The 16,751-nt window shown below is 42.7% G+C and overlaps 1 protein-coding gene across 1 annotated transcript in view; it reads left to right on the top strand.

Annotated features, from left to right (window-relative positions):
* The window catches only part of Otoa (otoancorin), a 62,999-nt gene that overhangs the window by 38,665 nt on the left and 7,583 nt on the right, over positions 1-16,751 (top strand). Inside the window, exons 21-23 of the mRNA XM_047534035.1 lie at positions 1,984-2,113; positions 6,163-6,350; positions 8,646-8,801. Of these exons, the coding sequence (XP_047389991.1) occupies positions 1,984-2,113; positions 6,163-6,350; positions 8,646-8,801 (474 nt within the window). The remainder of the gene's footprint in view (positions 1-1,983; positions 2,114-6,162; positions 6,351-8,645; positions 8,802-16,751) is intronic.

The following is a 16,751-nucleotide window of genomic DNA, read 5'->3' as shown; positions in this document are numbered from 1 at the left end:
CAGGTCTTGAGTACATGCACCTCGCCGGGGTCACGTGTGCACCCCTTACATTCTAATGTCCAGTCATAGCAAATCATCATCCAGGTGTCCAAACAGAATCATGAGCAGTAGATGCATAAATATTACATATCGATCTTGTCTTTTAAAAAATCAACTACTGAAATTGAAATTATCCTGTATCAACATGATATGATCTCAAAAAACAGCAGAGTTATGAACTATGAGTTGTAAAAGAACTGGTAGGATGCCAGGTACGTGATTAAATACTAGCTAAATTAATTATAAGCCCATGCACAACAAGTCTATGTGTCAGGTAAGTTTGAAAGTGGGCCTGAGGATGGTTAATGCCAAATTTAGGGTCACAGTTATTTCTGGGGAAGGAGAGAGGCTGAAGGCTAGGGAGGGACCCATCGATTATATCTGTGATGTCTTAAGTTGAATTGCAAGTACATGGGGTACATGGGTGTTTTGTTGTATTATTCCGTATGTCTTTTTCTTTTTTTTTTTTTTGATGCTGGATATGTTTAATAAAACAAGTAGTAGGCTCCTGGTTAAAAATCCCAACTGTTCCAGAGGCTATAGGATGAAAAGCAAGTCTTCCTCCCACCTCAGCCTTCCTCCACAGAGGGAACTGCTGTTTGCAGATTCTTATGCATCCTTTCAGAAAAATCCTACCACCCCCACACACAGGCTCCCTTTTAAAACTACAAAATGGAAAATACCAGCCTGCTGGTTATGCACTTGGCGTCTTTAGCAGTTAACCACAGTCATCCATTGCTTAATGATGGGGATAAGTTGGATGAAATGCATCATTGGGTGATTTCACCACTGTGCAAACCTCACAGAATGTACTTACACAAACCAAAGTCACTAGGTGATGCAATCCCGAGTCTGCCACCATATACGTGGCCTGCACTGACTGAAAATGTTAAGTGGCACTTGGTTGAGCTTTTGTATGACTGGCAGCACAGTGGATTTGTTGACCCCAGCATTACCACAAACGTGTGTGATGTGATAGGGTGACTGCGACATTATTAGACACCAGAGAATTTTCAGCTCCATTATAATCCTGTGGGACCACAGTCGAATATGCGGTCCATCATTGGCTGAAAGGTCATTACGTGGTGCTTGAGTGTCTCTTACAGCAGTTGCACATTAGAATCACCGGAGGACACTCTAAAAAGAACTGATCCATGGTCCCCACCCCACACCAACTGAGTCTCTGGAGGTGGGGCCTGGATATCTGTAGGACTCCCAGGTGTTTCTTACCTGCAGCTTACTTCACCAACTATGAATCTAATTCCGATGGTTCAGATAGAAAGAGGGACTATACAAACTGAGATGCTTTCTCTTTGGGAGTGCTGGGACACAGTGGTGTATGAGGGTATAGGAGCCTGATGAATCTCTGGGCTCATAGACAGGGCTCCCAAGCCTTGACAAAATATGACATAGTTCCAGATGGGAAATGAGACCTTCTTTGTGGTGGCCAAGTTCCCTCACTGCCAGTCTCCACCCAGAACCCACAGTAACCCTTCTCCACCTCTTTTTTATAATAAACATAAAGTTAAAAAATAGTATCCAACTGAAAAAGAGGAGGAGCCCCCACCCACATTTTTTGTAGATATTATCAGATTGCCCTGGTAACGAGGTGCCCTTTAACAGTTCCACAGAAAAACCAGCCTGCACTTCTCCTACATCTTGGCCAGCACTAAGTATTATCATTTTATTTTGTTTTTGGCAGTCTGATGGGTGAAAAGTGATGTGTACTTATGTTATTTAGCATTTGTTGATTCATAGGGAGGTTGGGTATCATTTTGTAGGATTCTTTATATGGACCATGTTACTTGGGCTAGGGATTAAATTGATATGAAAAGCTGCCATAAAGAAAAAGAAAACCAAGGCATTAAAGCAGTGTTACAGTTTGAACTCTGATTTATATATGTCTAATGTGCTTTTATTATTTTTTCTTTTTAACACACACAGTTTCCTGATATCCTTCAACAAACAGCCTTCAAGATGGCTGGGGTCCTGCTCCCTAAAGAATTCCTCTGGGCTGTCTTTGAATCTGTTCGGAACAGCAGTGAGGAGAGCCCCAGTTTTGACCCCAGCCCTGGTGAGTGCTTCCGGAGTATCTGATCCTGTGCCAGTGTCCCTGACATTAAGACATCTCCTTGTCCAGGAGACTGGATGAAATACTTACAAAGTGCTAGAATGGCAAAAATCCACAGGCCAGAGAACCACATCTTTGTAAAGTGATTTGAAATCATGTTCCACACTCCTTATTCAGGCTAGTAGGTTTAACGGGTAACTGTGTGTACGACATATTTCTATAGGATTGGCTTAAAAGACTAGCATGGTTTAGCAGCTAAATAGTGCAGTGATGGGGGCAGTTTGGCCAGATTTGAATCCTGAGTCTGTTACTTACTGGCTGTGTGACTTTGGGTAAGCCCTTTAACCTCTCTGTGCCTTAGTTTTTAACTTCTCTTAAAGTGACGATAAAGAAAGCCCTGTACCTCATTGGATTGTTGTGAAGATTAACAGGTTTAAATCTGGCTTATAGGAAATGTATTAGGCATTTTTATTATCTTTCCTGTGCACCTACTAAGTGCAGACTTGTGCCTGGGCACGAAGAGACAAAGTCGATCAGACCCAGTAATGATTGTAATACTCAAAGCGCACAGTCAGTCCTTACTTGCTCTCATTCACCCAACAGATATTTATTGAGAGCTGATTATGTATCAATTAAGAGAAAAATTCCCAGTTTTCACAAAGCTTATTTCCACATGGGACATAGCCCGACAATGAATTCCATACAGAAGTACAACATAAAGGCTGTTGTATGGTGAAAAGTACCAAGAAGCAAGGGAAAGCAGGGAGGCGGCCTGGGGGTGTCAGGTGGGGAAACTGGAGTTTTAAGATGAAATTCGACTCCCCGCTCTGTGGGTGGGTGGGGTCTGCACAAGCCAGGCCCCTGCAGCAGGGGAGTGCTGGGGCTCTTAGGGTGGGCCACGTCCTCCAGGGTGGCAGTCGACCCAGCAGCTCACTGGCGATTTCATCTTCTTCTTGGGTTCTTGTCTCGTTAACTCAAAAAATGAAATCCGCAGACCAGGAGGAGTGAGTGCAAGGGTGGGATTTGTTGAAGAACAGAAGCAGGAACACCTCTTGTGGTGCAAGAGGGGACCCAACAGAGGAGTTCTGGACCAAGTTTGCTAGTCTAGGGCTTTATATAGCTCTTGGGTCCCTGCTATCGGTCCAAACTCAGGCCATTTATGGTTTGGAAAAGTACTAATGGTTCAAACTCATGCTAAGTAGGGTCTGGAAAAGTCATTGGTGCTGTTGGTCATCCTGAATCCCATTCAGGTTTGCTTTACTTCCACTGTGTCCCCACTTCAGGAAGCAGGAGGTTGAAGTCCTGGAATGCGCGTGTGCAGTGGGGTGTCTGGAGGGGCAGCACTGGAATGTGCCTCTGCAGTGGGCCTCCCCACTGTGAGGCGGGGCTGCTGCAGGGTGACAGAGCAGCTTGCCCTGGCTCCCCTCCGTGCTGGACCCCTGCCCCTGAGGCCCACGCCACCATGCAGGCTCCTCACGGCAGCCCGTGCTTGCTGTCTGCACTTCAGTCCACCCCAGGGGCCACTGGCCTGCTGAAGGGAGTGACTATAGGACTTGGGAAATACCACTCCCTTGCTGCTTCTCGGCAGGGGCCCAGTGGCTGGCTGCATGGCTTGGTGTCTGGGGACCTATGTCAGTGGGAGATCACAATGTGGAAGCAGAACCATTGAGGAAGGTTGCTGAGAAGCTGATGTTTGAGTGAAGACCCGAGAGGCATGGGAGTGGACCACGTGGATTGTAATGTCCACAGCCCCGTTGCACCAGGGCAGTGGGCCAGGTTGCTGAGAGACCAAAGGAAACACCCAGAGGGCTGTAGGAGGCGTAGGGCTGTATTGAGAAATGCTTGTGGGAACGGTCCAGTGGCGACAGGCGGAACAGACACCTTCTCTCACCTCACTGTTTGCCAAGAGGTGCCTCCTTTTGCAATTTTGTGTCCTAGGATCTGGCTGGACGGGTGCCACATATCCTTTCCTCAGCACCCTCAGTTCCCCACTAGTCACTACCAAGAGAGGCTTTATATGTCAGGTTGCAGGAGCAGGGACATCACCAGCATGAGCTTGCTTAGACCGTTTGCCTGACCAGCATCCCAAGGAGCAAGAGAGCGGCTTCCTCCAGATAACCCTGACTGGCCCTGGTTCCAGTGTGCGTCCGAGAGACAGTGTCCTTCAGGACGTTCCTGCCCAGGCTTGCTCTCAGTGTTCCCTTAACTTGGCTAGGTTTTGGAGACTAGAAAGGGGCACTCAGGGGATGGTGTTTTACTGTCTCCTGTTTTCTTTGAGTTTTCCAGACAGAGGGGATGCAACAAAGTGGGAGGGATGGGAACTGAGAAGCCCGTGTCATTGGAGGAACAAGCCAGTCTTAAGGGCCTGATGAAGGAAACCCTAAGGACTTTGGCTTTTGCTCCAGGTGGAGGAGTCATGGGGCGTCAAGCGAGGAAGGGTCCCAGTCTGGCTTGTGTCCGTTATGTGTGGTCTTCTCACTGTAGGTGCTGTCTCGTTCTCACTTCTGTTCCGTGAGGTGCGCATTATGAGTCTCCCATTTTCTTGAGGAGGGAAACTGGGGTTCAGAGACATTAAAGAAGTTGGCCAAAGTCACAGAGTTAGTAAGAGGCAATTCTTGAACTTGTGCCCCAAGCTAGTGATGTTGACTGCAAGCTTCTGCAAGCTTCTGCTGCCCTCAAAGCCAGCAATCCTGGGGTCATACATCATGTGACTCTTACTATGATTCATGGGAAGCAAGACTTTTCACACTTGGAAAGGAAGCAGCTACCAGTGCATAGACAGAGCTTTCTTAGTTGGTTCTTGGTATTAACTGATGCTGTGATTTTAGTGATTAATAAATTGGCAGGATTACTACTTGGTTTAATTTGAGTTGATTCATGGGTGTGTTCATTCTCCAAATATTTGCTGAAAATCTGTGTGCTAGGTTCTACTCTAAACAGCTGGACGTACAGCTGTGATAAGACCAAGTACCATTCAGCCCTTCTGTTTCTCTCTAATTCTATGCTATCACTGATTCTGGGGAGTGAGGAGGGATGGGTCTGTAATCCCCTCCAAGTGTGATGTGAGGTAAAGATGTTGAGGATCACAAGTGACACCCTTGATCTGGTCTAGTTTAGCTTCTTGTTTGGAGTCCAATGAGTTTACATTAAAGATGCAAGAAGAGGGGAGTGACTATAGGGCTTGGGAAATACTCTGGTATCTGGTACTGCTGGTGAGTAGTCAGCATGAGTAGTGGTCAGCTGCTAAAATAAAAAGATCCAGCCTTGCTTTTAGAGAGCCTTGCGTTTCCTCCTAGGCCGGATGTACTGGAGCCAGGAAGGACAATATCTCATTTGTGCATTGGTAGGTAATTAGTTGTCCAGGTAAATCTCATCTGTTCAAAGACTGAAATGGATGGGTTTCTTTGTTGCCAAGGAAAATGCAGTGGGTCCCTTTCTCTTCCTTCCTGGGATCAGAAGGCCACAGCTCCAACTATGATTTTCATGGATAGAAGATCCATTTGAATGGAAAGTCTCCTTTTTCATTACCATGAAACGCTTAATGCTGGATTGCAAACTCCAATATATAGGGGGTCAGGTCAGTGACATAAATGATAATGATATCTAACATTTATTAAACACCTTCTGTATGCTTCTAAGTGCTTTCAGTTTTCTTAACCATTTTACAAAGTGATTTTATCCCCATATTGTAGACAAGGAAATGGAAGCACAAGGGGTTGAATAGCTTTGGGTTTGAACCTGAAGTTAGGACTGTTTACCAGCTCCTGTTGCTCTCCAGGGGATTGCAGTCCAGTTGTGATGTTGTAAAGCTGCTCCTTTGTCCATGTGGCTATACAAAATGCTGGCATTTCCAAGATTTGTCCACCAGGGAGTTAGCAAGAAATGGCAGAAGTGGGATTTCAGCTGGGCTCTGGGTCCCAGCCCAGCCTCTCCACTCTCCTGCCTCTTGTGAATGAATCTAACTGGTGAAGACTCTTATTCAATGGGGAAACTGACTGTCGTTTCCTAAAATCCTCTTTCCCCCATTCTTCCTGCATCTCCCCATTCTTCAGGTTGCCATGGAATCGCAGCTCCCTCCTCTGAGCACATCTTTAAGTTGGCTGAGGCCAATGCCTGCTGGACCCCCGAGGACCTCCTCTGCATGGAAGGAGGCACTTTCATCAGGAGCGTGGAGCTGCTGGGGGCTGTCAGGGGTTTCAGCCAGCCTCAGCTGTTGACCCTGAAGGAGAAGGCGATTCAGGCAAGCCGCCCCTCAGGGAGGAAGCTCAAGTGGAGGGACAGACCCCCCAAATCCCAGCCTTGCATTTCTCTGCCTGGACACCTCCCTGGGGAATCTGCAGTGACATTATCTTGTTGGAATTTCACTGCCTCTGCTCAGTGAGGTAGTTGTGATCTCCTCATCTGAGACGGGGAAACTTCTAGTTCCTCCCTCTTAGGGCAGTGGCAGAGAATGGACTGAGTGTGTTCTGTGTGTGTCCTGACCAAAACTCTTTCCAGGAATTCTGCCTATTCTCCCTCCACTGGGAGAACCCCAACTGCTGCCTGCAGCAGGTTTTATTAGCATCTGTTGCAAATCCATCTGAGAATAGCAGAAAGGAGTAAAAGAAAGAGCAGGAAGTAGTTTGCTATCTTTAAAAAGTTCCCTTTGAGTGGCTCATGTTAGCTGTTGGGATAGTTATGAATATCTAGTTACTCTCGTGGGGTTAAAAAATCACATTACTTAAAATTCTATTTACAGTCCTGATTTTTACACAAGAAATCCAAGTTTATTGTAGAAAAGCCAGAAAATAATAAAAAAGATAATCGGTCATAATCCTTTACCCTGGGATACACAAGGGTGATATTTGGGTATATTCACCTGAAGCTTCCTAGACTTGTGCAAGCATATGAAATAGAGTTGTAGATTTCATACATGTGTTTCCTTAATCCCCACAGGGTATTGGTTCCAGAATCTCCACATGTGCTAAAATCCATGGATGCTCAAGTTCCTTATATACAATAGCACAGTTTTTGTATAACCTACAATACTCAATACAGTATAAGTAGTTGTTTTACTATATTGTTTAGGGAATAATGACAAGAAGAAAAGTCTCTTCAACATAGATTCGATTTTTTTTTTCACTGCTGGGGATAGAACCCAGGGGCTCATGCAAGTTAGGCAAGTGTTCTACCACTGAACTACATACATCCCCAACCCAGATACACTTTTTTTTGAAGTTTTTTTTTTTTTGGTACTGGTCTTTGAACCCAGGGGTGGTTTACCCCTGAGCTACCTAAGTCTTTAAAAACATTTTTTTTTTTTTTAAAGACAGGGTCTCACTGAGTTGCTGAGGCTGGCCTTGAGCTTTCAATCCTCCTGCCTCAGCCTCTCATCACTAGGATTACGGGTGTGCACCACTGTGTTCTGCTCCTTAGAATATTTTTGATTTGTGGTTTGTTGAATCTGCAGATTGCAAAACATGCAGATGTAGAAAACTGACCTTATTCACATATAGATGTTACAAAAATGATATCACACACTTAATTCAATAACTTGTCTTATTTAATGTTTGACAGTTACAGGGTGCTTATTTTTCATATAAGAACTATAACTCTATGTCAGCATTTTATATAGCTCTATAATATTTCATTTTATGACTGACCTTTTTATTTAGCTAATTGTAAGGCTTTTAGATTATGTATTTTTAATGCCTCAAGGTGCTTCCTTGTAATGTCTTTGGGTACTTATGTCATAATTTTTTTAGGCTAACTTCCCAAAGGAGGAATTTCTTGGTGAAAGTGTAAATACCTAAAAAGCTTATGATCCATGTAGCCAAATGACCCTCTTGAAATTATGTACCAATTCATATTCTCAGTAACAACAAATGAGGGCATCTTTTACCTCAAGTCTCCACAACATCGGGGATCACCATTCTTTATACTCCTTGTCAAAAAGGCTATGAGCCAATGTAGCCTTTTTTGTTTGAAATGAGCATTTCTTTATTCATGACAGAGAATAAACGTCTTCCCATTTGTTTACCTCTTTTGCGAATCTCCTGTTACTGCCTTTGTCTTTTTTTAATAAAAACAAAATGAGGTCATTTTTGGTTATTGATTTATAAGAGATTTATATATTAAAGAGATCCTATGTCTATGTAAAATACTCTTTGTTCAGGCTGCTGTAAGAAAATATACAGGATAACTTGCCAAGAACAGAAATCTATTTTTCACAGTTCTGGGAACTGGGAAGTCCAAGATCAAGGCTCTGGAACATCCAGAGCCTGACAAGGGCTTGCTCCTCGTGGATGGCCTTTCCTCTCAGCAGCCTCACGAGTGGAAAGGCCTGGAGAGCTCTCGAGGGATCTTTTATAGAGGCACGAATCCCATTTGTGAGGGGGGGACGCTCATGTCCTGGTCAGCTCCCACAGGACGCCCTTCTGATATGGTCGCATTGGGGATCAGGTTTCAACAGAGGAGTTTGCAGGGACATAGCAATTAGACCTTAGCAAATGCTGTCACCACCGTTGCTTGAATTGTTTTCCCCTTCCATTCAAAGGTTTGGGACATGCCTTCCTCCTGGAGAGAGCACCATGTCGTCTCCCTGGGGCGCATCGCCCTGGCTCTTAATGCGAGCGAGTTGGAGCAGCTGGACCTCAGCTCCATAGACACTGTGGCTTCCCTGAGCCAGCAGACAGAATGGACCCCAGAACAGGTAGCTGGAAGCCACTGGGTCTCTTAAATATTATAGTTCTCTCTTAATTCTGCTTGTTTTCCCTTAGATCTTTGAACTTATTTATAGTGTTTATAATAGCTGCTTTCATATCCTGACTGCTAATTCTAACCATCATGGTTATTTCTGAGCCTGTTTCTGGGAACCAGTTGTTCTCCTAGTTATGTGGTATTTCCTTGCTTATTTGCAAGCCAAGTCATTTATTATTTTTGTTTTTTTTTTCATTTTTGTTGGTCCTTATGATTTATGCAGACTGGTGGGTTTCACTGTGGTATATTCATGTACACATGAAAGTTTAATTTGATCAATTTCATATGCCAGTGCGTCCCCTACCCCTTTCTTCCTCCCACTGGCTGCCTTCCTCTACGCTAATCGTCTTCCTTCTGCTTTCATGGCACCTATTTTGTCTCTGTTTTTTCCCTTTCCACAAATGAGAAAACATGCGACGCTGTTCTCTTTGAGTTGGACATTTTGCTCAAAATTATGGTTTCTGGTTCCATTCATTTTCCAGCACATGACACAATTTTGTTTTTCTTTAAGGCTGAATAAAATTCCATTTTGTATATAATTCCATTTTGTATTCCTTTATCCATTCATCTGCTGATGGACTCCTAGGCTGATTCCGTAACTCGGCTATGGTGAACTGTGCTGTGACAAATAGGTATGCATAGTATCTCTGAAGTACCTGACTTTAATTCTTTTGGATAGATACCAAGGAATGGTATAGCTGGATCATAAGGTAGTTGTATTTTTAACTTTGTGAGGAAACACCACACTGATTTCCATATTGGTTATACTAATTTACTAATTTCTGTCAACTGTATATAAGAGCTTGTATTTCTCTGTATCCTCACTAGCATTTATTGTTATTTGTATTCTTGATGATTGCCTTGCTAACTGGAGTCAGAGGGAACCTCAGTATAGTTTTGATTTGCATTTCTTTGACCTGCAAGCCTGTTAATTCTGACTGGTTGAATTATGAATTTTATGTTGTCGAGTGTTTGATTCAGTTGTATTCCTTTAAAGATTATTGGGCTTTGTTCTGGTTTATGCATTTCTTTGACCTGCAAGCCTGTTAATTTTGACTGGTTGAATTATGAATTTTATGTTGTCGAGTGTTTGATTCAGTTGTATTCCTTTAAAGATTATTGGGCTTTGTTCTGGTTTATGTTTAAGTTATTTTCCAGTCAGTTTGATCCTTTTGTTTCCTTCTGAGCTTTGGCACAGCAAGTCCAGAATGGCTTTTATTCTGTGGTTAATGTTCCCCATGATTCTTCTGTAGACTGCCTGGTCTGTTGTGTTTTTTAACATCTCCCCACCCTGGCTGGTAGAGATGCGAACTCTCTCCAACTCCATGTGAACCTTAGCCATTGCTCCTCCTGCTGTCTACTGGTGACTCTTTTCTTGCCTCTGTGGAATTTCATTCCTTACATGTGCAAATATCAACTCAGTCCTCAAACAGATATCTTTGTAGATTTCTAGAACTCTGTGTACTTTCCACTTCTCTAGTACTTTGCCCCACAAAGACCAGGAACCCTTGCTTCTCTGAACTTGGACCCCCCTCTCTCTCCTGTATAATTATTTATAGAACAATGCAGATTGACAGTTCTCTGAGGCTGCTTATATGTGCTTATATGGGCAGAAAACATTCTAAGAGTTTGATTTCATTTCCTCTGGGGCTACCTGTGATATTTATACTGGCTTAGAATTGAGCCTGGGCACAGAAATTGTATCTATAAAAGATGACTAGCACATGCTTTTCTTTAAAAAATATATGGTTAGACATGCATGTTTTATTACATAATAAATATTTACTGAATAAATGAATGCTAAAGCATTCTCTTCTTAGAGGGGTCAGTGGAGTGAATTGCTGCTTGTGAAGTGTTGAAGCGAATTGGTGAGGAAGAGTAATTTGCTGTGTTTGTTTTTTTGTGCCATTTTGACCTTGGATCTCTGTGTCAGCATGCTTGGACCTCTGGGCTTGTTTGGCTTCCTCCTCCTGCTCTGTGACCTGGAAAGTGCCTTTGGGCAGCGAGCCAGGGCAATTTCAGGGCTTGCTTTATTTGTTTTCCTTCTTTCAAGATTACCATCCTGTGCTCCCTATTGTCCAATATTGGAATATAGTTGTTTTATATATTTTGTTCGCTTTTCTAGTCATTTATAGTGAGAGGAGAATTCCTGTGGTCATTAATCCTTCAAGGGCTGAAGAAGACATCCTTGGCAGAATCCTAATTGTTTCAGGTGGGAGAGATGCGTAGGGTGTCTGACCCATGGGACTGCTGGGAAGGGAAGTCCTAGCTCCTCCGTGTTGTCCTCATTCTCAGGCAGGCCTCCCTTAGCAGGCTGTTCAGCACAAGGCTTAGACACTCCTCAGTTAGCAACCTCCTAAAAATGTGTCTCGTTTTCATTCATTTGTGAAAAAGTCCCACCATTAACTCGAGTCATGTGAAGAATCACTCTGGTCAGGGGTGGGGTGTGTGGATTGGCCAGGCCTGCATCAGGGAGTGGAATTCCTCTCCCCATGCCCACGTGAGCTGAGAGTGGGAAGGGACATGTGGAGGTTAAGGACCCCTTGGTCCTCCCAAAAGATGTCCACACTGAATCCCTGGAGCTGGTATGTTGTCTTATGGAGCAAAAGTGTCTTTGCAGATATGATTCATTTAAGGATCTTGAGATAGATGATCCTGGTGGTCTCAGTGTGATCAGAGGGGGCCTTGGAAGAGGGGCAGGAGACAGAAGCGCCGTAGCTATAGAAAGTGACCTGAGGAAGGAAGCAGAAGGAAACAGAGATGTGAGGGCGTTGGCTGTTGTTTTTGAAGATGGAGGAGGAACTGTAAATCAAGGAAGGCAGGTGGCCCCTAGGAGCGAGAAAAGGCAAGGAAATGATTTCTCTCCTTAGGGCCCTCAGGGGAGCATATTCTGCTGATTCACTGTAGGACTTGAGACCCCCCAAACTGTAAATGAATAAATTTGTGTCATTTTAAGTCACTAAGTTGGTGGTAATTTGTTTAGTAATAATAGGAAACTAGTGCGGAATAGTTCTTGAAAGGAAAATTGGAGTGGTGTTATTGAACAAAGAGATAATGGACGCCAGGCAGGCAAAAACCAACCCCTCTCAGGAGCACGGCATAATGGCAGTTGTCACATCCCATCATCAAGTGGCACCATTCAAACAGATCACAGTGTGAATGGCATCCCCCTGGGTCTGGGGAACCTGGAGGACCTGGACATGAGGCTTCAATGAGATAATAAATTAAAAAATTTTCAACAATGTCTAGAACGTGGAGGTCAATGTAGTTAACTGTTTTCTTTGGTGTTGCTGTCCTCATTGTCACCATCATTATTGTCACTGTCATCATCATGCTCCCTCCCCTGCATTAGTTTCTTTGTTTGCAGGATGAGAGGGTTAAACCCAGCAATCCAAAGTTCCTTTCACTCCAACATTCTATAATCTTATGATTCTGTGGCTCTAAAACTGGTTTTGACTCGTTCGAGAAGTGCCACATCACATAGCTGATATTAAAATCATTTCTATTTGCAGTCTGGGAGAAACAGAAAAATATATCCAACTTAGAAACTGGAGTATCTCTTTCCCTTTGCACCAATTTTAATTCCCATGGATGGCAGTGAGATTTATCAATATGTTTGAAGAGGATATGAAAATCTAACATTTGCATATATCATTTGCAGTCAGTTCCTCAACTTTAGCTCCCAATCAAACGCTTAAATGCATGTTTCTAGATTAATAGTCAGACCTGGAGGAACTACATTAACAGATAGTCAGCTTAAAAACCAATATAAGGGGGAAAAAACTATTATAGAAGCCAGAGGGATGAACAGAGAGATTGAAATCCTACAGCTCCTCATTTTTCAGCGGTTAATATTGCCTAAAAGTGTAGGTATTAATTGTCCTGGAATCATTATGTACACACCGGTCCAGTCATTCAGGGGAATGTATTTTGACTTATCACCTTGCAGGCTGAGTTTGCATTTCTGGGTTCCAGTGGCAAGGACAATTTAATACCACATCTTCAAAGTAATTTTATTTGAATTGTACTTTTGCACTTTCCTTTTAAATGAGCATGCCTGATACTCGCCGAGTCCAAATTGCTATGAGTCAACTAGTGAAACCTGATTGTGAAGACTTAATAAGAAAAATTGGAAAGCTAACGTGAATATTCATCTTTTCCCATGTTCAAATATCTTTACTGACTGAGGACAGGCTCTGGAGTCTGACCGACTGGGTTTTAATCCTAAAGCCATTATTTTCTAGCAGTGTGACGTTGACTTACATAACCTTTCTGTGCCTCAGTTGCTCATCTGTGAAGGAAGACTAATATTAATACTTAGCTAAGAGGGTTGTGGTGAGGAGTAGATGAGATGGTGTATGTAAAATAGTGCACACAGTAAGCGTTAAAAAATGTTGGTTACTGGTATTTTGGATGCACATTTCCATTCATCAGACATTTAAAGTCTAAGCACGTCTTCCATGAAACACCCCTAAAGTAGCATGAGCTTTGTAATCATTGAGGACAACTTAATGAAGACCCTGACCAGTCTGAATTGCACAAACATCAGAAATCTCTCTGAAACCAGTCCATCAAGTGAAGGCAGAAAAATGATACTGCTTCAAAGGAGCAGATATTGCCCATGACTTCAGTAGGTCACTCAGTCACTCAGATGTTCATTCATTCACTCATTCATTCATTTACTCAAACACGACTTATCGATTTCTCCTATTTCCAGGCGTTGTGCTAGAGTGCTTGGGATACAATAATGCACTCGTTGGATAGGGTGACCTTATCTTTGGGGAATATGCTGGTGTTAAAGACAAAATGAGTGATCAGGGTGAAAAGTTTTAAACATTATCATAAGTGATACAGAAAATGGACAAGGTGGGGCTGGGGAGATAGCTCAGTCGGTATAGTGCTTGCGTTGCAAGCACAAGGCCCTGGGTTCGATTCCCGGCACCGCTAAAAAAAAAAAAATGTGGATCATCTTCCAATATTAAAAAAAAAAAAAAAAAGAAAATGGACAAGGTGCTTATAAGAATAGTGTGTGTGCGGTTGGAGATGGGAGTCCAGCAGGTGGTCTTCTCCACGGAGGTGGCCCTTAAATAGACCTGAGGGATGGAAAGCAACAGCAGCCATGTGGACTTTGGGAGTGACATTGGTCAAATTACACTGTTCCTATGAGCTCCTCTCATCACTGAGATGATCTGTATTGTGTGGGAGGGGTGACAAACATTGAGGGAACGTGGAAGGTCAACTGTGTCCTTGTGGCCATTGCTTCCATCAAGGACATGTTCGTCTTTGGATGTCACTTCCTCCTCTTTGCCTTGTCATCTCTTGCAGTATGTTTTGCCCACTCCCATCCGCATCAGATGGTCCAGAATCCATTACATAGCTCATCTCAAAGGGATTTGTTTCCCTCCTGCCTCAGGCCCAACACAGGTGGATTAAATTTACTTACAAGTGGCAGCAAATGTGATACAAACTAGTTTGATCAAGAGAAACAATTTACTGATTCCCATAATAGAAAAGTTTAACTTTAGAGTTCAGGGTTAGCTGGACCCAGGAGCTTCAATGCTATTGTTGGGAATCTAACCCTCACCATTATGAGGGACTCTGCTCTCCTTTGTATTGCTTTCATTCAGAGGCAGGCTATCCATAAGGGGTTTCTAGCAGATCCATGTGCATATCTTTCCTAGGATCCCTGTGTTATCCTTTCAAGTTCAAGTCCAGTGTTAAGAAAGCACTTTTCTCCTAACTGCTCTGCCCAAGGTCTTGTTTAGCTCTGGCTGTATCATGGGCATAATCTAGAACCAATCACTGCAGCCAGGTTAAGAGATGACATGGTGACTAGAAATAGGTTATATGGAGCACAGGAGGCTTTTAACTTTGTCTGAAGCATATGGAGTAAGAGTGTATGTATGTGGTTTTCCAGGGGCAGTCACCAACAATGAATGGCAATTATGCTAGAATTTCAGGGACTCTACACATCAGCCTCCTTACATCAAAGTACATTGGAGATGCAATTTTAAATGCCAGCATATTTTATGTACTAGTCCCTGGAATTGAAGAGCAAGGGGGAAATATACTTCTGTAGAAAACAGAGGAAGAAAAATTCATTTGCCTGGTCAGGAAGAATTCCATGAAGAAGGCAATATTTGTTTTTTTTCCACATTTTTTATTGGTGCATTATAGTTGTACATAATGCACAATTAATAATGTATTGGTGCATTATAGTCATATACAATGATGGGATTTGCTGTTACATATTCATATGTGCAAAAATATAGCAGTATAATTTGGCCAATATCACTGCCCAGCACTCATTCCCTCCTCCCCTCCTTCCTCTCCTTAGTCTCTTTCCTCTACTGATCTCCCTTCAATTTCCATGAGACCTGCCCCCACGTCTCTTTTCCTTTTTTTCTGTCTAGTTTCCATCTATGAGAGAAAACATATGACCCTTGAATTTCTGAGTTTGGCTTATTTTGTTTAATATAATGATCTTTAGTTCCATCCATTTTCCTGCAAATGACATAATTTCATTCTTTTTTATGACTGAATAAAATTCCATTGTGTATATGTACCACATTTTCTTTATCCATTCATCCGTTGATGGACACCCAGGCTGCTTCCATAGTTTGGCTATTGTGAATTGTGCTGCTATAAACATTTGAATGCATGGATCACTATAGCATGGTGTCTTTAATTCTTTAGGATAAATACTGAGGAATAATATAGCTGGGTCACATGGTGGTTCCAGGCCTAGTCTTTTGCAGAACCTCTATATTATTTCCATCATGGCTGTACTAATTTACAATCTAACCAACATTGTAAATGTCCTTACATCCTCCCCAGCATTTATTATTATTTGTATTCTTTTTTTTTTTTTTTTTGGTCCCAGGGGTTGAACTCAGGGTCACTCAACCACGGAGCCACATCCCAGCCCTACTTTTTTTTTTATTTAGAGACAGAGTCTCACTAAGTTGCTTAGTACCTCGCTTTTGCTGAGACTGGCTTTGAACTCGAGATCCTCCTGCCTCAGCTTCCTGAGCCATTGGGATTACAGATGTGCAGCACGGCACGGGGCTATCATTTTTATTCTTGAAGACTACCATTCTGACTGGTGTGAGATGAAATCTCATTATAGTTTTGATTTGCGTTTCCTTAATTGCTAATGATGCTCAACACTTTTTCATGTATTTTTTGGCCATTTATATTGCTTCTTTTGAGACGATTCTGTTTAATTCATTTGCCCATGAATTAATTGGGTTCTTTGAGTTTTTGGTGTAGCATTTTTTGAGTTCTTTATATATTTTGGATATTAATCCTCTGCCAGAAGAATAGCTAGCAAAGGTTTTCTCTCATTCTGTGTTCTCTCTTCACATTCTGAATTTTTTCCTTTGCTGTGCAGAAGCTTTTTAATTTCATGCCATCCCATTTATTAACTCTTGGCATTATTTCCTGAGCTTTAGAGGTGGTATTGAGGAAATTGTTGCCTGTGCCTATATGATGGAGTGTTAACCCTTTGATTTCTTCTAGGAGTTGGAGAGTTTCTGTTCTCATTCCTAGGTCTTTGATCCACTGAGTTGATTTTTGTTCAGAGTGAAAGATAAGGGTCTCATTTCATTCTCCTACCTATGGATAAAGAGTTTTCCGAGAACCATTGTTTAAAAGGTTGTCTTTTGCCAGGCACAGTGGCGGATGCCTGTCATCTCAGTGATTTGGGAGGCTAAGGCAGGAGGATTCCAAGTTCAAAGCCAGCCTCAGCAACTTATGTGAGGCCTTAAGCAACTTAGTGAGACCCTGTCTCAAAATAAAAAATAAAATGGACTTGGAATATGGCCCAGTGATTAAGCACCCCTGCATTCAATACCCAGTTCAATACCCTGCCAAAAGACTGCCTTTTCTCCAGTGTATTTTT

Source organism: Sciurus carolinensis, chromosome 18 (genome assembly GCF_902686445.1).
Source record: "Sciurus carolinensis chromosome 18, mSciCar1.2, whole genome shotgun sequence".
NCBI classification, from domain to species: domain Eukaryota; kingdom Metazoa; phylum Chordata; class Mammalia; order Rodentia; family Sciuridae; genus Sciurus; species Sciurus carolinensis.
The sequence above is the reverse complement of the archived record's forward strand: the minus strand, read 5'-3'. Positions and strand labels throughout refer to the sequence as shown.